Source organism: Sciurus carolinensis, chromosome 2 (assembly GCF_902686445.1).
Source record: "Sciurus carolinensis chromosome 2, mSciCar1.2, whole genome shotgun sequence".
In the NCBI taxonomy this organism is placed as follows: Eukaryota; Metazoa; Chordata; class Mammalia; order Rodentia; family Sciuridae; genus Sciurus; species Sciurus carolinensis.
In genome coordinates, this window is record NC_062214.1 from 187,357,769 (window position 1) to 187,382,075 (window position 24,307).

The following is a 24,307-nucleotide window of genomic DNA, read 5'->3' on the forward strand; positions in this document are numbered from 1 at the left end:
CAGATCCACTCTACAGAAGAAATCCAGAGGCAAAAACACAGTGACAAAAAAGGGTGGACAAACCGGCACTGGTCACATTTCAATAGGCCTAGTCGCCGACCTGATGCAGAGGGCAGAGGAGACTGCCAGGTGAGGCCGGGGCCGGCCACATCGCCACGTCGGCAGTCACATGCGGCAGGTGTTCTCTTCCCACACCCTACATCTGGCTCAAGGTTCATCAGTCTAACTTTTAAAAGAGAAATATTTTGTTTGCAGAATCATTGAAAACTTACATAAAATTAATCAAAAGAAGAACTGTGCTAAAATACCAACTGGACTCCCATTACTGATAACCCAGGCTCAGCCTCATCTACCACGTCTTCTGTGATCTGGCTCCTGCCCACATGCTGGCCCCTGACAGGTCTGTCTGTGGCCATCACGGGCACCCTCCACCCCAGTGATGGCCAACTTTCTCCACGCACCCTTCACTCCCACACCCGAGGCTTCGCACACTCTGTTCCCTCTGCTGGGAAGGCCTTTTCCATCCAGTCCCTCTGCCTTTGAAGCACCCATTCCACCCTCGAGCTCCAGGTCAAACAGTGCCTCCTCCCTGGAGGCCACTTACAGAACAGGAGCAACGCCTCCAGTGGAAAGACAAGGACAAATTCACAGAGCTCACAACTGCGGAAAGACGCACTGCCAGCCAGGAAACTTCTCCTTTCAAGATGGGCAAAATAACAACAGTAACAGCAGCTGCCAGACCTTTAAATATTTAATTGCTGATTCTTACAACAACCCAGCAAATTAAGTGGAGAGTTAAGCAATTTGCCCAAGTTCATACAATTGATGATTGCTATGACAAATATTTAAACCCGATTCTGTGCGTCTCCAAAGCCTCAACAGGGAACAGGAGGATGACTTCAAACCTAACCACACTGCCAACACTAACGAAGACACACAGTGTCCAATCCATTGCCCAATAGCCTAAACCCTAAAATGCATAAGGCTCTGGGTTAGATGCGGAACGGAATGCAGAGTGGTATAAAGTGCAGCCTCCAGAGGATGTATGGGTTGGTCGGAGCCCCCTGTGGCCTTGAGGGGGAGTGGGGCTGGCGACTCTTGCTCCTTGATGATCTTGAGTTCTTTAAGAATGATGGTGTGTGTGTGTGTGTGTGTGTGTGTGTGTGTCTGCTGCATATAAAATTTTACCTATGAAGGACCCAGCTAAGTTTTACTTTCCTTAAAACTAACAAAAATAATAGTATAATAGCTAACCTGATTTGGGAAATTTTAAGAACAATCCAAGGTAATTCTTGAAATAACAACTATGTTTGGCTTTGTGTCGAGCTCAGAGAGGACTTGCACCCCCTTCCCCACCCCACACCTGGTGAGGGGTCAGAGCTATAGCATTGTGATTTTTCACTGTTCACAAAGGACGTGAGTCAAAGTGGCATTTATCAGGACCAGGCTGACCATCTAGTGCCCTGCCCGGGAAGACTTTCTGGCCCCCTGGAAAGTGCCCCATTGCAGACCTCCATATTGGTGCCTGACTCTTGTTTGGCTTTATCCTGGGCCCACCCGACTGAGTCCCAGACTCCGGACCTGGGTGGGGCCGAGATAAAAGTTAAAAGGTGGCTCTTTCTAAATTTGGAAATTTAATATGCCTCACAAAACCTTCTGATGAAGAACTATCAATGAAAATAAATCAGAACAGTCTAGAGTGATACTAAGGTAGTAATTTCCTCCGATCTTATTTGGCAGTGTAAAGATGCCCTTGTGAAGTGCAGCAGCGGGAACCGAGCACAGCGACACACACGACCCTCACAAGCAGCTCACCTGTGAGCGCTGACCCACAATTTAGAAGGACACCACAGGAACTGCGAACATTTGGTATTTTGTGCTGACCCGTGTTTGTGAGCTCTCGCGTCCAGCGTGCCAGGGTCCCTGCTTATGTATTGAATGTGGGCAGGGAGGCAGAGCAGCTGTGTGGGAAAGCCCCTGGGATCTGCTCAGGTGGGGCCCTGGTGGTGGGCGCCCGAGGGCCTTCCCAGCTCCCGGGTGGGGGCGCCTGCACAGAGAGCTGGGGCAGGTGGGGGCAGGTATGGTTAAATGAAATGTTAAACTAGAAGACGGTTTGGCAGTGCATGGATTAAAATAAGACCTCCTGAGTGATGTGCCCAAGTGCGTGGTGAGAGAAGCGAGATGGAGACCGGAAGCCAGGTAAGTCAGCTGTGCACAGGATGACAGGGAGGGCGAAGCAGGCCCCATGCGGCCCCCCCTGGGCGAGGGGGCACAAGATCCATCTAGCCGACCCCTCAGAAGGGACAGGGGATTTCTTTCAGGTTCCAATGTGCTTGAAGGAAATCTCCCGTCATCCACAGTCACCTAATGGCCTACTGCATGAAAATAATGCGGGTTGGGCCCTGACTCTCCTGGCTGGCTTCTCAGGCAGGCCAGTCTTGGAAGGTGGTGTATCTCTGCAAAAAACAGCCAGTGGTTTTGGGCTGAGTCACTGTCCCTGAAAATGAATGTTGTGACTGGCCTGACGTAGTTCAGTGGGGTCTGATCCCTGCCACAATGCTGGGTCTACAGTTGTGCACATGCTGGAGCTGAGAGACCCCAAAACACCGCAAAGCCCCTCACACAACACTGGAAGGGTTGAGGAGGAGTGGAACCAGCTCATGTGACTGTTCCACTAGACGTCCAGCACTGCCTGGGGCCTCACTAATTGCAAATACTCAATCAATGTCATCTGAATGAATGATCTAATTACTCAATTGTTACACAAAAAATACATAATTTCTTAGATCACCTGGCTTACCTAATTGCTGTATTGACATGCTATTCATGGGCTCATCAGAAAAAAATACAGATTTTTCCAATTTACCCAAAGATGGAAAAGGCCACAAGAGGTCCTAGAATACTTTGCCATTCAGAGTGTGGTCCAGGACAGGCAGCCTTAGAGTCTCCTGGGAGCTCTTAAGAAACAGAACCCCATGTTCTCCACTCACCCTAGACCCTGTGAATCCAAGTCTGAATGTAGCTAGGTTCCCGGGAATTCATGTGCAAAGTTACGTTCAAGAGGCACCAGGGCAGCTGCTAACTTTCCATCCTAACTTTCAATGGTCTGATTCTACAAAAAGAAGAAAAAAACTCTCAGAGGAAGAGTTCCCTTAGCTCTTCTCTTAGAAAAATTCTACCTGCGTTTATTTCACTCCAATGAGTGTTTCGTTTTGCTTTGAGACGAGGTCTTGCTGTGTTGCCCAGGCTGGTTCTGAATGCCAGGGTCCTATGGCTCTTCTGCCTCAGCCTTCTGGGTAGCTGGGAACAGAGGTGTGCTCACCACACCCGGCTCCAATGAGAACTGTAGGCACACGCAGGGGGCATCCTGTTCTGAAGCCCCGTGGGAATTCTGAAAAACCATCTGTACTAAGCTCACAATTGAGGGGCACTGCTGTGGTCTGGAATAGGATACTTCTATTCCCCAGATGGCTTTCTATGGGCTGGGCTATAACCCTGCCCAGGGTGTCCATGTCTCCAGTGAGGGTCTGCAGGTGGTCAGAGTGTACAACCTGAGGGACACCATTCACCAAGGTACCCCACTGAATAACCATCACACTGCCATTGTGGGTGCTGAAGACCTATAGGTCTGCCAGAACAGGCAGGTAAACAGGAGCTGGGTTCAAGACATCTGGGAGAGTTTGGCATTATGCCTGCCACCAAAACTGTCATCAAGGTCACACAATTTTGAAGTGGGCTCTGGCCTCACAACTCTGCTAGCTGACTTGAGCTTACGGACCACTGATCAGAAACCCCTAGTCTCTAGGCTTTCTGGGGTCAAGTCTGAGTACTCAACTTCTGTAAAACCCACATTTCATGCCAGCTGCTGCTCAGGGGCAACAGAAGCAACGAAGGAGGGCCTGAGATTGGCCTTGTCATCCAGGTACCCTCCCTCACACGGGAGCCCCTGTGAGTGGCTGGCCCCGGGGCCCGCTGGGAAACTGCTGTCTGGGAGTGATTTAATCAACACAGAAGTTCTAGAAACTTGGCTGCTTTTAACAGCAGGGTCGCTCCATAAGGAGATGTGGTGCCACGCGCCAGCACACCGGGGGCTCATCTGGCCTTCTCCCATTCTGGCCAGTGAGTGCGGGGTCCGGTTGTCCCACCCCAGACTCTGAGCTGCTCTCCTGGAAAATCAAAACCACGTTTATTTAGTAACACAAAGTATCCTGAAGCCAAAGTATGAGGAGGTGTTGGGAGGCGGCCCCTCGCTCTCTGGGGCTCGGCAGCCCCTTATCCTCGCTGGGAGGCTACGTGGCTGGGTGTGAAAGGCGGAGCTGGGGACGGATCCACAGCCCGTCTCTGATGATTTGGCTGCGACCCTGGCATCCTATGCCTGCCCCTCTCTATGACTGGCAGGGACTCCTGCTAGATCCCATATCAGTTACGTTTTGCTTCTCATTTCAGTCAAAGTGTCAACAATCTGGAATACACCCCCATCCTTCTGGCAGTATTTTTAGAATAAACAAACAACTGACATAATTAGCTGGAATAAATCACCTCAAGATACCCCAGTTTGACCCATTTTTTGCTCCCGCTTCAACCAGTGATCTCAACTCTGATTAGCATCCTGGAGCTGGCACCCACGCTGGGAACGAGGTGCTCAGGTCCAACTGTGAGCACCTCTGGGCTCCACTGCCCATGGTTAAAGGCTCCTCCACTCCCCGCATGGGATGTTTTAAAGGAAGGGGCCACTGCATGTTTGCTGTCCTCAAAGCAACAGTCTACAGAGAGAAAGGACCACGTCCTGAGGGCTGCCTGAGGCGGAACAGCTGCGCCCAGGTTTGGTAAACAGGTTGGTGGCAGGTGCACGGGGTGTGACAAGGGCGGCAAGTGCAGAGAAAACCCAAATGGGCAGCAGGAGCCACACAGGCAGGCAGACATGCTGAGCCATCCTGAGGCACCAGGCCAGCCAGTGGGGCTGTGGCTTCCGCCCACTTCAAATCCGCAGCAGGTCAGGCACCAGGCTAGGTTCTGGGGGGGTTCCAGGAATGCCCCTGAATGAATCCCTACTTTGAACTGAGGAATGACACAGCTAGGAGAACTTGGAAGGAAAAGCATCAGAGTAACTAGACTTTCCAGATGCCACCACTGGAGTGGTGGCTCTGGCGGGGGCACGGCTATGGTTCCCTCCCTGCCCCTCCCAGCCCTTCAGCCTTCTGCACCCAGGGCCGCTGGCCAGAGCTGTGTTCTCTGGCCAACTGGGAGATTGGCATGTCCTGAGGATTTCTTTTCAGCACACTCAGAAAAAACTAAACAGGGTAGACTTTTCTGGAAAGGACACAAGATACTCCATGAGGATTTTAAACTGGGGACAAACAGCCACCTGCCTGGTACTGATCAGGTGGAAACGGGGAGAAGGGTTTGGACCAGACTGGTTCAAAACCAGGTCCTGGTTGCTTTGGACCCTCCAGAAAAGAGACCCTTCTCATTAACAAATCTGGACTCAAATGCGTTTATCCTCCATTTCTCTGTGAGTTCTTTCAGTTGGTTTTCAGCTTCCAGGCCACTTCTTCGTTGCACTGTGGCCCCTGTCTCTCTCGAAAGGCATCCACATTTACTGAAGACACCACCACAGGCCCAAACCTCCTGCCAGACTGCAGAAATGGCTGTGGTGTGCCAGGAAACTGCTCCCTGGGCCAGCAAGTCCATCCCGGAAGAACGCTGGCTTAATGATCCAAGCCAGAGAATCACAAGGGCGGAAGGGTCCCCAATAATCTAATTTAATTCCAGGATGCTGGAAACCCTCCAACAACCAAACTTCTCCGTAAGAGAGGTAAAAAACTGTGTTTTTTAAATGTAGTAAAATATACCTATTATAAAATTTGCTATTTTAGCCATTTTAAGTGTACAGTTCAGTGGCATTGGGTACATTCACATGGGTGTGCAACTGTCACCATGGCCATCTCATGCAGCAACATAGAAACTCTGTGCCTGCTAAATACCCCCCACAGCCCCCAGTGCTGGAGCTAGCATTCTCCTCCCTGCGTTTGACAACTCCAGAAATCTCTATAAACAGATTCACACTGTTTGCCTGTTTGTGAGTGGCTTATTTCACTTAGTACAATGGCCTCAGTTTTCATTCACATTGGTATATGTTGAGATCTTCTTTTTAGGGCTGAATCAAATTCCTGTACATATGCACCATATTTTGTTTATCCCTTACTTGCTGATGAACACTTGGGTTGCTCCTGTCTAAAATATCTATTCGTAACCCTGCTTTCAGTTTTTTTGGGTAGAGACCCAGCGGCAGGACTTCCAGATCATGCGGGAGCTCTGTTTTTAATATTTTGAAGAACTACCATATTGTTCCCACGGAGGCAGCACCGTTTTACACTCCCACAGGAGAGGATTCCAATTTCTCTACATCCTGGCCAACACTGTGACCTTCTGTATGAATGTATGTATTTATTTGTAATAGCTAACCTAATGGGTAGGAGGTGGCATCTCACTGTGGTTTCGATTAGCACCGCCCTAAGGATTAGCAACACAGAATCTTTTCATGTGTTTATTGCATATTTGTGTATCTTTTGGAGAAATGTAAGTTCAAGTCTAAATCGGGTTGTTTCTTCCATCGTTTTGGGAAGCTGATCTTAAATATGCTATTGTCTCACTAAATGACACTCCATGTTGATCTGGGGTGTCTTCCAGGCAGCCGCCCACCCTCCTTTGTAAAAAGACCCCCTTCCAGCTTGCACCCAAGGGATCAAGGGACTGTGGGATGGCATCCCTGGATTGGTTACTGTGACACGCTTCATCTAGACATCCCGCAGGTATCAGGGTCCCTCCAGGCTGATAAGAACGGCCTCTCTGCTCGTGGTCCAGCATTTTATTAATGCAGATTTAATAAGCATGTTCATTACTTCATCACTCAGCTCAGGCAAGGAAATACCCACAGCACCTGGTCTTTCAGTGGTCACTAAACGAAAACAGTGCTCAAGATGGTGCTTCAACTTAACTGAGCTTCTCTGAGCCTGAGCACATGAGACAGAGTGAAAGAGACAGTTTCACTTGTCAAGTGGTAATTTTTAAAAAATCACACTTTTGTGTCACTTCAGGATAACCCTAACCATGTTTTTAGTCTAGTGATGAGCTGAACAGAGGAGACGGCACAACAACCCTGCTCACGTGGACTGTAAGCTCTACGAGAGCAGAAACGCTCTCTGATTCGGCCATGGCAGGGTCCCCTCTACCTAGAATGGCACCTGGCATATGGTAGGAATCTGATGCTTCCAAGGCAGTTAGTGCTCTAGAACACTCTGCTGCCTTCTAGGTACAAATCCTGAACAATTACCCAGACTCTCTCTGTCTCGGTTTTCCGATCTACATAATGGAGATAATAATACCTACATAGATGGTTCTCTTGAGGATTCGTTTTTAAAAGTGCCTGTCGGGTTGGAGTTGTGGCTCAGTGGTAGAGCGCTTGCCTGGCATGTGTGAAGCCCTGAGTTTGATACTCAGTACCACAAATAAGTAAATAAAATAAAAGACCCATAGAAAACTAAAAAAATATTTTAAAAAAGTGCCTGTCACAAAGCAGGTTATTAGTGCTAAATAAACAAGTGGTAAATGAATGTTACATATGTCCACTTCTTTCTGTATAGGAAGTTTCCACTGGCGCACACAAACAAACATGGTCATCTGACAAAATCTGCTTCCACATGTATGTGAGCTGAAGACCACGTGGAGAAGAACAGTCTCTTAGAAGTACTGTGTTCCTCCAGTCAGGTGATGGAGACTCGTTTCAACATCTTGCCAGGTATCACAGTTAGGGACCGAACACTTACAAGAGTTGTCCCTACACCATAATGATCCAAATTTGTATCTGTATCCTTGAGAGGTTTCAAGTCACCTTCAAGGTGTCTCTTGTTAAGAAACATCCGATGGTTTCTTAAAGCGTGCTCTCATCTGATGACCTCCCTGAGAGCACGGGAACAGGGCAAATAGGAAAAAAGAAAAAAAAAAAAAACATTTAAATCAATCAAAAGTTTGCTGGAGAGTTGCATAACCAGTTTATCTGAGGGCAAGGAACTCAAACCCTGGCAGTGGCTTCTGAGTCAAAATGCTAACGTCTTAGTAAGACTGCAGTCCTCAAAAGCCACCAGCACCGCAAGACCATCCAATACCTTCCGAAGACAAAGAGCAAAACAAAGCAAAGTGACAACAAAAAACAAAACCCAAACTGTCAGTTTTCATCTCAATATTTTTCTAAAAATAAATTTCGACAGCAGAAACAAAGTCTGATAGCTTGATCAAAGCCCTGGCCTGACAGAGCACCTCGCTGTTTTTAGAGAGACAATTATTTCAAATGTCACTTGGCACCTGCTTCTATCTTTTTGGGCCAGTAAGGAAAATTACTAAGTAAAATGTATTAATCAAGGAAAATTTCTGCAACATTTCAAAAGAAGGAATTCCAGGCTCTTAAACCAAGTATAGTCCACTGTGAATCTTTCAGAATTAATGAACACTGCTCAATATAAAAAATGGGTATGCTGTTAAATTTTATTTGGGGAAAAACTTATAGTGTGTAGAGACAAGATAATTAGTATTAACTTTTCTTATGTTTGTTGATTGATTAAATTTCTTCTTCTGTGAATTGTCTGTTCAGTTCCTTAGCCTATTTATTGAACTGGTTATTTGGTTTTTTGGTGTTAAGTTGTTTGAGTTAAGTTGTTTCAGATTAGTGCTCTATCTGAGGTGCATGTGGTAAAGATTTTCTCCCATTCTGTAGGCTCTCTCTTCACATTATTGATTTCCATTGCTGAGAAGAAGTTTTTAAATTTGAATCCATCCCATTTATTGATTCTTAATTTTTTTCTTGCATTTTAGGAGTCTTATTAAGGAAGTCAAGTCCTAAGCCGACATGCTGAAGATTTGGGCCTTCTTTTTCTTCTATTAGACACAGGGTCTCTGTTCTAGTGCCTACGTCTTTGATCCACTTTGAGTTGATTTTTGTGCAATGTGAGAGATAGAGGTTCAATTTTGTTTTTTAACATATAGATTTCCAGTTTTCCCAGCACCATTTGTTGAAGAAGCTATCTTTTCTCCAATGTATGTTTTTGTTGCCTTTGTCTAGTGTGAGATAACTGTATTTATGTGGGTTTGTCTCTGTGTCTTCTACTCTGTACCACTGGTCTACATGTCTATTTTGGTGCCAATACCATACCATTTTTGTTACTATTGCTCAGTAGTATAGTTTAACATCTGGTATTGTGATGTCTCCTGCTTCACTCTTCTTGCTAAGGATTGCTTTGGCTATTCTGGGTCAACAAACATATGAAAAAATGTTCATCATCTCTAGCAATTAGAGAAATGCAAATCAAAACTACACTAAGATTTCATCTCACTCCAGTTAGAATGGCAATTATCATGAACACAAGCAATAATAAGTGTTGGTGAGGATGTGGGGAAAAGGATACACTTGTACATTGTTGGCAAGACTGCAAATTGGTGCAACCATTATGGATATTCCTCAGAAAACTTGGAATGGAATCACCATTTGACCTAGCTATCCTTGCTTTATACCCAAAAGACTTAAAGTCAGCATATTACAGTGACAAAGCCACATCAATGTTTACAGCAGCTCAATTCACAATAGCTAAAATGTGGAACCAACCTAGATGCCCTTCAACAGATGAATGGATAAAGAAAATGTAGTATATATACACAATGGAATATTACTCAGTCTTAAAGAAGAATGAAATTATGGCATTTGCAGGTAAATGGATGGAACTAGGGAGTATCATGCTAAGAGAAATAAGTCAATCCCCCAAACCAAAGCCTGAATGTTTTCTCTGATAAGCTGATGCTGATCCGTTGTGGGAGGTGGGGGTAGGGAAGCATGAAAGAACTTTGGATTGTGCAGAGGAGAGTGAGGGAAAGGGTGGGTGGTAGGGATGGGAAGGATGGTAGAATGAGACAGACATTATTAACCTACATACATGTATGATTACACTATTGGTGTGACTCAGCACCATGTACAGTCAGAGAAATGAGAAGTTATGTTCCATTTGTGTACAATGTATCAAAATGCATTCTACTGCAAGTATAACTAATCAGAAAAAATTAAAAAATAAAAATGTTAACTTTTCATCTTTTTGTTTAGGTATTTAATAGTCAAAAGGCTTAAAAAACAAATTTTCAATATAAAAATCCAGTTCAGGAAGAATTAAAAAAAAAAGAAACAAAACAAAAAACTAAGGCACCAATAGAAATGGCAGACAGAGGTTCAACTATGTCATAAATTACATTACAAGTGCATGACCCAAACATTTGAGACAGAAGGCAGAGATTACCAGATTAACCATAAAAGGAAGACTCAACTATATGTTATCTACAAGCAGAGAACATTTAGAGACACATGGATGAGAGTTTTCGTGAAATGATAAACAATATAAACAATACCAATCCCATTTTTAAAAGTGCAATGAATTCAGAGCAGGATCCAACCTTAGATGTACAAAAGTGTAAAATAGCAGCACATTTCAAAGTCAATTAAAAGCAGCCAAAGAGAAAACACAGATGATAATAAAATGAACAACTAAACTCAATAATTACAAAAAGGAGCAAGATCACTTGTGCTACGAGACATTTAAGCTGAGAATGGTCTATTCAGTTTGAAAACCTCTCTTGAAAGTAAAGCCAAATGCATTTTTTAGACACAAACAGAAAGTTTGCCAGCAAGAGCTCACTAAAATTTCTAGGGTAATCTCTGAATGACCACTACCAAAACAGAATGTTTCTTTTCCATTTGTAAAGGAAAATATGTAATAAAAACATAATCAATCTAAAAGAAAGTAGAAAAGGAGAGCAATACGATATTGTGACAATGCAGGTCATATTGAAAGCAGAAATGAGATGGTAGATGTATATAATACAAATAGTTCAGTATTTAAGTAAATGGAAATGAACAAGAATGTCAACCTGAGTTTTAAAAAAAAAATCAATTATATAATGAGTATGAGAGTATATCCAAGCCAGGAGCAAGGGTGCACGCCTGTAATCCCAGCAGCTCGGGAGGCTGAGGCAGGAGGATCATGAGTTCAAAGCCAGCCTCTGCAAAAGCAAGGCAGGCACTGAGCAACTCAGTGAGACCCTGTCTCTAAATAAAATACAAAATAGGGCTGGGGATGTGGCTCAGTGGTCGAGTGCCCCTGAGTTCAATTACCAGTACAAAAAAAAAAAAAAAAAAAAAGAGTACATCCAAAACATGAAAAATTCAAAGAAAATAGACAAAAATATTCCTAGTCTATAAACATATCAGTGTATGTTTGGGTGTTGTGCACACGTACATACAGGTGTACATGCACACGTTTGAATCTATGTATATGCACACATTTATGAAGATATGTATATTGATGTGTGTATATCACAGAAAACAGAACTTGAGGCAAAATACATTATGTATCTTACAACACAATAACAAAGGGTTAGGTGTTCCATGAAGACATAGCAATTCTAAAGTCATGTGTACCTTAATTGCACAGCTTTAAAAATACATAAAGCAAAATTTGCCATAAATGTGCAGAGAAATAGGTCAAACTGCCATCCTAGTACAGATTTCAGTACACTTCCTCTTAATAATTGATAAAGTAGACAAAAAAAACAGTGAGAATAAAGATCTGAATAGTACATTTAGTAGCTTAACCTAACAAAATACATAAAAATTATCAAGAAATGCAGAAAAGATTCTTTTCAAGTGCACATGGAATAGTTACAAGAAGTGATCACAGGTGGGCCCTAAAGCAAATTCAACAAATTTCAAATTCTGATAGATTATAGTCTCTGACCACAATTCAATGAAGTTAAAAGTCCGTAACAAAAGATGAACTGAAAAACTAACATACTCAACAATCATAAAACACAGTTCTAAAAGAATTAATGGGTCAAAAAGAATGACAGAAAATTTTAAAGTATTTAGAACTAAGCCTTAATAAAAATTTCACACATTGAAACTTGTGGTTTACAGCTAAATTACTATTTAGTGGGAAATTTTTAGTCTTAAATGCTTAGGTCAGAAAGTAAAAAAGGCGAAAAATCGAATCAACTAAACTTCCAGAAAGAAGAAAATAGGGAGGAAATAGTGAAAATGAGAACAAAAATCCACGGAAGAGAAAATAAACATACAATTAGACAATACAAAACCTGCTGGAGAAAGGAAAGGCTTCTTAAACTGGACGCCAGGAGGACTGCCCATCAAGAAAATGAGCGGTGATTCAACGATTTGAACATTAAGAACGTGTGCTCATGGAAAGACAGCTCAGAGAAAGCAGAGGCAAGAGGGCAACCTGGAGAAGACTCCCAGCAGACCTGTGACCCGGCACACAGCGCAGTCTCACAAGATGATCGGCAGAAGGACACCCCAACTAGAGGAGAGGAGAGGCTTCTCCGGAGAAGCTCCTGCATGCCTCACCAAGTTAAATGACCAACAAGTAGCAAGACGTGCACCCTCGTCGGTGACGAGGGACGTGTAGCTGGACTCAGTGGGATGCCTTAGCCCACGGCCACACTGCCAAAACACCCGGTCAGGCAGCACTCGGCAGGGCGTGTGCAGCCACGGCGGCTCTCGGGCACTGTGGCTGCAGAGTGACCCGCTTTGGGACGCTGGGAATGCTTCGGTAAAGTTAAAGATGCACATATCCTACGAGCTAACAATTTCACTCCCAGGGACATGCCAGGAGACCTGACGAGAACATTTACAGCAGCCCCTAACTGCAAACAACCCGCATATGGATTTACAGTGACTGGACCTGGCTTATGCAAGAAAATACAATTCCTACATGCAAACAAATGAATCAGTGTTGTACGCATCAGAGAAGAACCTCAGGAACAGAATTCTAAGTAATGGAAGCAGGTAGCACAAGGATTATATTGACTATGATTCCATTTTTTAAAACTATAAAACATGTAAAACTAATACATTTGATTATTTTAGAGTACAGACACATATGGTATGGAGACATAAGAGAATGCTCAACATGGAATTCAGGACAGTGATTAACCTGCCAGGTGAGGTGAGGGGATTGGCTAGGGAGGACGGACACTCATGGCACGATTACACAGGAAATTCACACGCACAGGAAGTGCACATAAGTACACGTATGTGTCTACGTATAAGTAAGACACCCAGACAATTCATAGGCAGCATCAATGTTCTTTTTCTTATGAAATGGACATAACAGTTAGTTGTATTATTATTTTAAATGTTTAATAAATATTCTTTTGCTTTCATTCAATATTTAGTAACAACAATTTTTGGTTTGTTTATTTGTTTTTGGTACCAGGAATTGACCCAGGGGTGCTTACCACTGAGCTACATTCCCCAGCCCTTTTTATTTATTTTTAAATTTTATGACACAGTCTTGCTGAGTTGCTTGGGGCCTCACTAAATTGCTGGGGCTAGCTTTGAACTTGCAATCCTCCTGCCTCAGCCTCCTGAGCGGCTGGGATTACAGGCAGATGCTACCATGTCCAGTACCCAGTAACAACAATTTTAAAGAATTCTAAAATATCATATTTGAAATCACTATAGTAGTGATAGTGGTAATAATATGAATCCCTACTGATTACTGAGTGACTGGCATGTTCAAATGCCTTCCATGCACTAGAAAAATCAATTCTTGCAATAAATTCTGAGATGGGTTATTTTTGCAAATAAAATAATATTTATTACATATTATTATTGCATATTTTGCAAATGAGGAAATGAGATAGATAAATTTGGTGACTTACTCAAAAGAGGAGGAATTAGAGTCCTAAGCTAGGTTTGTCTGACTCTCAATTACTACAGAAGAGCCTTCCACATTCCTTTCCTTCTATGCAGAATCCTATAACACCCAGAAAAATGGCTGCTTCTCTAGAGTGGTGAGTTTATTTCTGCAGTTCCTTTAGGAAACAATTTCTGGTTCTCAAAATCCCTACACGTAGAAAATTCTTCCCAGTTGTTCAGTCTCAGTTCTGCTTAGAGTGATAAAATGGCTGAGATGTTGCCTCTTAGCATACAGCATGTTGGTCCTGTTCAGCTTATTTGAAGTCCTTAAACGCCACTTTTACCATTTCATGGTGACAATTAGGATGGTGTATTCATCAGCTTTCATCACTATAATGAAATACTTGAAGCAGTTAACTTATAAAGAGAAAAGGTTTATTTTGGCTGATGGTTCTGGAGGTTCCAGTCCAAGATTGAGTGACCCCCTTGCCCCAATGCCTCTGACAAAGGCAGCACACCATCACAGGAGCTCAGGGTGAAGCAAACCTCTCACATCATGATCCAGGAAGCAAAAAAAGGCAGGATGCAAGGGGCTGAGCCAGGGTCCCATAATCCCCCTTGGGGTCATACCCTCAAATGGCCTAAGGAGCTCCCACAGGCCCCATCTCCTAAGGTCTACACTGCCTCCTAAAAGCAGGACTCTGGCTGGACACCAAGCCTTTAGCACGTCAACCTTTGGGGGATATTCATCGAGACCACAGCAGATATGTGGTTTGAATATAGTCTAAAGTGTGTCCCCAAGGTTTCACAGGTTGGAAGTACGGTCAGGGCACAGTCATGCTGGGAGGTGGCAGGTCCTGTGGGAGGTAACTGAGTCACTGGAGCAGGCCTTGGAATAAGTGATGGAATTCTTGCGGAACCCAGCTAGTTCTCATGAGTGGGTTGTTAGAAAAGAACGGCTGGCCCTCCCCTTGTTCTCTGGGTTCCTGTCTTACCAAGTGATCTCTCTCTCTCACAGGGCTCCCACCATGACGCCGTCCACCATGACGTCATGTAGCCAAGGGGGCCCTTACCAGAGATGAGCAGAAGCATGCTCTTGAACCACCATGTGAGCTAAATAAATCTCTTTTCCTTACGGATGCTAACCCAGCCTCAGATGTTTTGTTATAGCAACGGAAAACAGACTAACATAGACAAGTACCACTGGTGAGGTCAGCTGCTCCTGAGAAGGCTTTCAGCTGTCTGATCTGGCAACTTGCTCAACAGGTGGACAAGAGTGGCCCTAACTGGAAGACTTTTCACTTCCCTATAGCGAGGCCTGACAAAATATCAACCATGCACACTGGAATGTGTGGCTGGAAGACCCAAGAAACTCAAAGCAGTCCCAGGCTGCAGAGATTCTACAGTTCTGCTGGGGACAAAGCTTGTCACAAACAGATAACATCACACAGTGGTTGGGACAAGCACCCACTCACTATTGTTTACGTTGGTGTTGAAATGTTTCACCCACGTTGGGAAGAAACCATGGGATTCTACACCTGGCCTCAACTTTAAATAAGTATTCTTGGGAAGAAATTCCCAACCAAAGGAGGAAATATAAATAAATATTTTAAAGGCAAATAAGTCATCGGCTGCTCTCAGCCCTGCAGCCATGCGCTCTGCTTTTCCAGCTTAAGGCTTAACATTAAAATAACAGGCTTGCATTCCTCAAATATCTCCACTGCTGTTCCTTATTTCTACTACTTGAAAAGGCTGTCAGCTGCTGTCACTTGGAGGCACCACCATACTAGCCATCACTGTTTACTGCTTACTGTGCCATGTGGCAATTAGTTTAATAAGCCTCCTCTTGGACGACACCCTGGGCTGTGGGGACAGGAACCACACACAAGAGTCTGGTGTGTATGTGTGTGTGTGTGTGTGTGTGTGTGTGTGTGCGCGCACACGCGTGGCCTGTGCCCCTGCTGGGGTGGGGCAGCAGGGAACGGCACCTTACAGATACCAATGGGAAAAACTGAGTTCACTTGTATCAGGTTGTACTTTACTGTATCTGGATGGGTAAAACACCAAATATTTGAAAAAGTATTTTAACCATTTTAAGGCTCCCTGGGTTACACATCTTGGGAGAAAATCCAGAAATGTATGGTGATGCAAAAGAGCAAGTCTGAGATCTCCAAGCAGCAAGACACACGGCAAGCTCTTCAACTCCCTCTCCATAAACAGCTGAGGCTACAAAAGCAGGCGCTAGGCAGAGGTTTCCTGGATTATAACAAGAATTCTCTGGATGGTGAGAAGAGAAATGCCCTTTCACTGAAGACAAAGAAACGTTTGTGATGGAAATGTGTGAACCAATTTCCAAGGAGAGCTGCTGAAATGCACTGATTAAAAAACACAGTGAGGTGATGAGGCAGAGAAATAAAGCCAAAGCTGACCCACTTCAAAGTTTGCCACCCCACTGACTTCTGAAAGTGAAGACAGCCTGAAGTGCCCCCTTGGGCATCCTTCCTCCTCCCCCACCCCAAGCCACCCTGCCACTGGCTCTGCCACCCTGGCGACAATTAGCCCTTCCAGCCTGCAGAGTATGAGCTATTTCTGGCCACCGTGTACAGGTTACCAAGTTACCACCACTGAGGATGAAATGGTAACCCAGTAGCCCTAAGACAATGTCCTCCTCCACAGAGCCGACCCCACAGGTATGGGTTCAATGGATTCCAGATTCATGAGCCCATTAAAAATGTGATTCAGGGCTGGGGATATAGCCCAGTTGGTAGGGTGCCTGCCTCGCAAGCACAAGGCCCTGCCCTGGGTTCAATCCCCAGTACCACAAAAAAAAAAAAAAAAAAAAAAAAAAAAAGTGATTCAGAAAAAAGATGTGAAATAAATGGGTAATTCAAGCATATGACAGGTTATAATGATGATTCTTAGAATGTGTACAAATTTTGGTTGACTCACTAAGGAATTCCAATTCCCAGAGAGTAAAACCAAGGCTCACAGAGGTAAGGGATCTCGATCAAAGCTGCTCAAAGCCAGAGCTCAGGGCAGCCCCTGGAAAAACAAGGCGAACCAGCTATAGAGCCATTCTTGCGGATTCCATCCCTGGAGTTCAACAGACCCTTCACTATGTCCAAGTGCATTGTATTTACTTAATACTTTTCTTAAAACTAGCTAAACATTTTTGTCTCCCCTGAGAAATAATTTTCATGAAATCATGCTTTGATAAACAATATTTTTTCAATGTACACTTAAAATATATAACTATTAAAATATTCATCTACAATCCACATAAAATCATCCTGTATACTCCAAGAGTACACATGGGGACAGAATGGCTGAAGCAGTTTACCTAAACAGGGATGACCACATGCCACATTAGGATGACCTAGCGGACCAAGATTGTTTTTCAGTATTAGGAAGAAAAACCCAAGAGTAAAGGAGATTTTATGTCATTTACTCCCAGGATGTCCATGAGGAGCTCACTGGACAGACCGGAAAGAGGAGGGGGAAGGAGTTCATTTAGCAACCTCTGAGGAAGGGAAAACCAAAGGCCAGGATCACTTACATAAAATTCTCAGGGTATTCGCTCAGGGCCATGTCAATGATGTTGAGAGCGTCATGGTAATGCTTTTGTGCTGACAATAAGAGGGCAAGGAGGTGCAGGGAGTTGGCATCATCGCCTTGCAGTTGAAGAGCTTGGCGGACGTACCCTAGAGCCTCTGGTATCTGGTTCAAAACAAAACCAAAAAGAACTTTTAAACACACATGCAGTCACACAAGGAAGAAGGCATTGTTGCAATGTCTGGCTCTGAATGTCAGGACCTGTTTGGCACTGGGCCATATTCGCACCTTAAGCCAGTCTTCATGGTGGCCCAGGCTATAAACCACAAACAGGAAAAGAGACGGAGTGAGTGGGATGGACCGTGAGGGGAAACGAGGGTCCCGCTTTTCTATACAACCGCCACTACCAAATCTCTATTTCTCCCTCATAAACATTTTCTTGTTTTTTCCAGAAAATGGATCTACTTTTGATTATGTCCAAGATGATTTCACTGTAGCTGGAAACATGTACAAGCTGCCAGGGGTTTTTAGTGGAACTAAACTGCTGTGGCTGAACTATTCTCATTTTTTATAGTATTTCTGAAATTAAAATACTTAATAAGTCATAAAAATTTTAACAGAGTTTTCTAAATGATCAGATATTTAGATCTCCATTTGACATCAAGGAAATAGGAAAAAGAAAAACACAATCCCCTGCCCCCCAACACCTTTCCAAACTATAACCCGAAATAACTGGAAGTAAGAAACAAATTGCAATGCACATACAAAGTAGATGTATCCAAATTCAGGTGGGACCAGATACAACCTTAACAAATGCAATAGCTGTCCAAGATGTTCTTCACAACCACCCAAGCACAGGGCTGACACCATATAGACATGGTGGGTATCTGAATACCCCAGAGTCCAGGCAGGCTTAACAGGAATTAGGGGGAATGAGAATCTGAAGCTGGATTTCAAAGGAGAGCTGGGGACAGAAGCGTTCTTGCACAAACACTCCATGGACTCCTCATCTGGAATCCAGCACTGGATGGGGCCTCTGCTCAGTTCACCTGCTTCTCTCCAAGCCCTGGGTAACCTCGACCCTTACTAGAAACCAAGACTTCTCTTTCCCAAACCTATTTCTTTTCCTCCTTGAGCTTCCATTCTATGTGGATTGAGATGATAAATGCTTTCTGCTTTGGAACCCAGCATCATGGGGGCCAAGGTGGAAGGGAGAACAGCTGGCCCCATCCTTCATTTACAAGAAGGGACCAAAGTCCAGGTGTGAAATGGCTTTAGCAGGTCACTCAGCTATTGAGTGAGAAGAAATGACTCTAGATCTTCTGATTCCTCTCCATGCAACCTTCCTGGTCAAATGGCACTGGCTTCAAAGGCAGGAGGTCACAACCTCTTTGTCCCTGGTCAGCAGGGAAACACTCACTGAGAGCTCTGGTGTTTGGATACCACATGTGGCTGCACCACCAGCCTCTCTGTACTATGCACTCCCCGCACGACAACCTTCCATGGGAACAGCACTCACCCTGGTGCCATGGGAAGGAGCAAAAGGCAGGCTGTACTCAGAGTCAATTTGCAGGGATGACCAGAGAATTAGAGATAAACTGGGCTCAAAATCAGAGGACGGCCGACCCAAGGGAAATCAGAGGTGGCTCCTTCATTCCTCTAGTCTTCCTGGGTGCTGAACACTTGTCAAGCAGTGTGCCAAGTGCCAGGCCCATCAGCTGGCCCCAAAAGCAATGACAGACCTGGGTCCTGTCCTCCTGGGATTTCAAGTCCAATGGGGAAGACTAATAGTGAAGAAGAGGGCCAAGCAAGAGCAGGGAGAGCAGGCTGCTGAGGCTTCGCAGATCGGGGAGAAGCTCTTGCTTGGCGAAGGGGAGACCGGTCAGTGCTCAGCCCACATGTGGCACAGCAGCAGCTCCTGAGCTGCACCCTCCCGGGTGAGAGGACCTTTACGGGGGAGGCATCTTGCTGCCCTCTATCCCCTGATGGCCAATGGGAGCCACTCCTCAACTGGGAAGTCAGACACATGCTTCAGTCCAGGACTTCCAGGGGAATGGCACGTCTGGGAGCTGACCTTTGATTCACCCTCCTAGTCAGCGGTCGGGAATGTACGAGGGTCACCACCAGTGTCTTGCACCTGGTGGGCAGGCAGGCATGTGGCTAGAGTCTCCAGAACAGCTGGGAGGGGACAGGAGGATAGCAGACTGTCAGAGGCAACTTACTGTCTTTGGAAGGATGAAGGCCAGCAAAGCTTGTCCCTCTAGCACGGAGAACATGGTTGTGTCTCCTGCCAATGGTCACTGAGTGCAACTGTTCATGTCTTCTGTGCACTTTAAGGGACCTGTTGTCTTTTGTTTAGATCTGTTGGCATCTTCCTGTCAATGACGGATGCCCTAATGACAACCAGGCCCCACCCAGTGACTGAATCCCCACCATGCAGCTCGGCATTGGGCTCTGCTACCCTAGCAAGGGACAAAGGCTCTTTGATGACTCCAGGGACTGGGGTACATGCCATGTCCTGCACCCCATGTTGTCCTCTGACCCCAGATCGAACCCACCAGATTTGTAAATTGAATCTCCAAAAGTAGATCCTGGAACACCCTAGTCTTCACAGTTGCTGCTCAAACTGACCAAAATGCCAGAGTCTCCTCTGGGAGGAGGCCCTGGCTCCAGGTCAGCCTCAAGCGGATGAAGGAAGATCACCTGCCACCTCACACTGAGGAGCTGAGGGAACTGTACAGACACAGAGCGTGCGCCAAGGTTAGGGAACATTAGGAGACTGACCTGTCTGGAGATGGCAAGCTGCAGAGCCAGGTAGAAAGCTGCTTGGTGATCAGTAGGTGACAGGCTGTGGGCCCTGAAAAAGTATTCATGGCCATTAGTACAATGGGCGAGGCCACTTTTACTTCCCTATCAAACAAGCAAGTCTCCGTCATACCTCATCTTTAGGCCTCGGCCATGTATGTGGCTTTTGTAAGGAATCTCTCCTCCCTGTCCACTAACCAACGCCAAGTGTTTTCCCTCTGACCGCTGTGTAGAGGAACCACCCGGCGCAGGTTTCTGCACCATGTCTAGTATCTGAACGGCAGCCAGTGCTCCCTGGCCTTGCAAAGGGACCGTGAGTGGAGAATCCACAGGCCCCAGGGCTGCCTCCCCAGCAAATGCTTTCCTTAGGCTGGGCAGGAAAAGCCCAGTGTCACACTGGGGCATGGAAAAGCCACGTGTGTTCTTGGGAAGGCGATGGCTGCTTTGGTTAAGTTTGGCTTGGCCTTAACATCACTTTATCCAAATTTCTGGATTTCAGAGAAACCATATGAAAATCAAAGACCCAGCTTTGCTTATAAAATGAGGTTTCCGTTTTTCATGAACCAGATGGGCAAAGAAAGACGGTCTTTTGAAGCTTCTACGAAATTTCATGCAGTTTACTAATTTTGTTCCTGCAACTGTTGTGGAAGACTGTGTGGTAGGCGCGAGGCCTGGCTTCACTAACTGGCCTTTGATGCTGCGTGTGAAGAGGCTGTGCTGGCCGCCTGACTGACCACAAATGTCTTCTGCTTTTACACGGAAGTCAACTGTATTTCACCAAGAGCAACTCAAAGTGGGACCATGTACAGGACAAAATCCTGCACTCAACAGTCTGGCAGGAAGAGAAAAACAAACTTTTACTTTCCTCAGAAGAGACTTTGGAGCAGACTAATTACAAACGGTGGGACCCACATACAAACAAACCATCACACTGTTCTGTCTACATTCTGTGATTAAAGGAGAATCTTCTACCAGCAGAAAGCAAAATCAAGATAAAACAGAAAACCAAGTCATTAAGGATTCAACTGCAGTGAACCTGCCAAGGGTGGTTTTCTATAAAAATAAGGCCTTTAAATTAACTGCATCTGTGGAGGCGGGAAGGGGGGTGGAGCAAAATGAGTCCCACAGGAGTCCAGCCAGAAAACACGTGAAGTCCGATACTTGTGGGCACTGGGCAAAGGCAGTAGCTTGTGAAGGACTGGTGTCTGACCTTTCATTCATCTTACAAGCAAAGCAAACTCCCACTCTGGCTGTCCCGAGCAGCCTGACCCCAGGACGTGGTCTCCGATACCTCACCTGAGCCCAGGACGCCAAGGCAGAGAACTTGCCTGTTACCTTTGCAATGTCTTATTTCCACCAGAGGCTGCTCCTGTGCTCTGGTTTTATTTATTCACAAGTATTGTATTTCCATATGTTTGTGTGCAAAAGATTCTTCGTTGGTTCTTAAGAGAGAGTGGAATGTCATGGTTTCTGCCTCTCCCAATAATTCAGGGAAAATGATTACAAAACCAATTAGGAGGAGACTGGATTATTTAGAATTATTTATTTTTATTCATCTTTCAAAAATAATAAAGCTATGTTTCTAACAGTCTTCAAAAAGAATTTCTGAGAGCTATAATTTTCCCAGCGCAGCTCACTGTCTTCTCAAATGGAGCTAAATCATTGTTGCCTCTGCGTAAGACCAGTTGAGTGGCGGGTGGCCCTGGTCTGGCGTATTGAGTCTGGATAAAGACAGCTCTGCCAAAGGCCCCACCCTGAAAGGAAGAGAGCAGACCTCGGCACTTCTGAGGTGCGTGAACACAACACCGAAGAACCCCTGGCTGAACCGAACGCCCGACTGCCAGATCTCTACCGAGGCATACCCCAAGCAAACGCATCTTAAACATCTGATTTTGAAAATTTTGCTAATGAATTAAAGTGACTATTTTGGCTTATTAAAGAGAAAAGGAAATAAAAAGAACACTGAACAAAACAAGAAGCACATGGGCTGATCTTGTGTGGACTCTAAAACCTCTCTCCAGTTCAGAACGGCTTCAGCAGCTAAGCTTCCTGGGCAAAGTCTCTCACCGGGGACCACCAAAAATGCAGGTACATGATCTAAAACACCCTACCAACCCCTTCCCACAGCAGGCTGCCACAAGAAACCCAGAGAACACAAACATCAGCACAAAGCACCTCCACACTCACTCGATCAGCTTCTCTTCCATGAGGAAGAGGCTGCCCATCCATCCCCCGTCTGTCCATCCAACTGCCTACACATCCATTCTCACTGGACAGTGCCAACTGTGAGGCCAGGCCTATGCCAGCCTCTGGGGAGCCTGGAAACGAAGCGTTCAAGTGCCTTTCCTCAGGAGCCTTCGACCTGCCCACCAGAGAGCATGCTGGGCTGCTGCTGGAGAACACGGGCTGCCCAGACTGCCCAGCTGGACCCCAGCACACCTGAGGTCCACCCAGGGCTCTCCTTGTTCCCAGCTCCAACATCCTTGGAGCCGAGCCAAAAATACAGACAAGGCCAATCAATTTCGACCCTGCTCCGACGGCACACACTTTGTAACAATAACAACCTCGATTTGCAAAGCATCTGTTATTAAGTATCTTGCCTAAGCGCTCCCGGCTAAGGAGGTAGGCCAGAGTGGAGGACCACACCAGTCCCAAGGTCTGTCTGCACACAGTCGCCCTGCTGCCTTGTGCCAGTTCCTCTCAAGTCCCCTTGGGTCCTCACTCCAGTGGACACGGGATTAGCGTACTAAGTTGAGAATGTGCACGCCTGGTTATGGCTATTGCCGAGGCATTTCCCACTAGTTACACTCACAGGGCCCCCAACTTGGGTTTGCCCAGGACTCCCTGCCTTGAGCACTGAAAATTCCATGTTCTGGGAAACGGCTCAGTCCCCACAGATCAGGATGGTCGGTCACCCCACACAGGCACACAACACAGCACACTGCACTCCCACTAGGAGGGAGAGGGAAGCCTGTGGGGCCCTGCACCTCCCGCCACGCTGACAAAGGGCCACACGCCCCTCCTCCAGGAGTGGCTCCTGCCTTCTGGTTCTTGGTTCAGGGCACCCGGACACGCCCTCAGCGTCTTCAGGACTACTTTTCTCAGTAGAACGTGAGAGGTCGCGGAGTGGCGACTTATGAGCCTGAAAACAACACTGTTTTCTTCACTGTGCTGCGCACAGGGCGAGCTCGCGAGTCAAGCCACACCACTGGAACGTCTTCCAGAACCACCAAGTCCTTCCATCCCCTGGAGAGCAAGTCTTTCCAGGTTCCGGCTCTAACCATAATCAAGACTTATTTTTCAGCTGCTGTGTCTGCAACCCTGCCCCTCTCTGAATCACATTTTCTTTTTTAAATGAAAAACACGAAACAAAATCTTAATAGAACTGTGAGGCAGAACATGCGAAATATATAGGGTAGAAAAAGTGTCACACACAGGGTTAAATCATCTATTCACATTTAAGAAGTAATGTGGAGTGCTGGGCTGTAGCTCAGTGGCAGAGCACTTGCCTAACACGTGTGAGGCACTGGGTTCGATCCTTGGCACCGCATACAAATAAATAAATAAAATAAAGATACTGTGTCCATCTACAACTAAAAATTTTTTTAAAAAAAGAAGTGATGTGGAGCTGGGCTGTGGTTCAGGGGTAGAGTGTTTGCTTCACATGTGTGAGGCACTGGGTTCAATTCTCAGCACTGCATATAAATAAATGAATAAAATAAAGGTCCATCAATAATTAATTTTTTTTAAAAAAAGAAGTAATGTGAACCATTCTTATTTACTTAAAATCTTTCTCTTAAAATTTTTGATAAGATTAAAATTCATTAAAAAGTCAATGTGTACAAGAACTCCCCCAAATTTATTACTTTGGAAAACATTCTATATTTCACACAAATACTAATTTAGGTTAGTCTTCTGCAATACAGTCAGGTCAGTGGGATTTTATTATTCTTTATTCCCATAGGAACTAATATTTTTAAATCCCTTTGAATTAAAACCTAAGCAGAAAAGGAACATAAAAGGATTCAGGCCAATGGAGCAGCTGTTACATAACACAGTCGCCCGGGCAGCTCCAGGCAGACACGGCTGCGGCTGTTTTTAGAGAACCAGTAAGATGTGCTGATTTGAGAAAAGTGAAACAGACGCAGTGGCCACTTTCTGAGGCATCCATGTGTGGGTTTTACAAAGTAGGACTGGAGCATT

At 45.3% G+C, this 24,307-nt stretch overlaps 1 protein-coding gene across 6 annotated transcripts in view; it reads right to left on the reverse strand.

The window, feature by feature from the left end:
• Positions 1-24,307, reverse strand: part of Ttc7b (tetratricopeptide repeat domain 7B) — a 232,194-nt gene that overhangs the window by 67,602 nt on the left and 140,285 nt on the right. For all 6 annotated transcript variants that reach the window (XM_047541992.1, XM_047541994.1, XM_047541995.1 and 3 more), the window contains 2 exons: positions 20,084-20,156; positions 17,304-17,464 (listed from right to left, as the gene is read on the reverse strand). In XM_047541992.1, the coding sequence (XP_047397948.1) occupies positions 17,304-17,464; positions 20,084-20,156 (234 nt within the window). The remainder of the gene's footprint in view (positions 1-17,303; positions 17,465-20,083; positions 20,157-24,307) is intronic.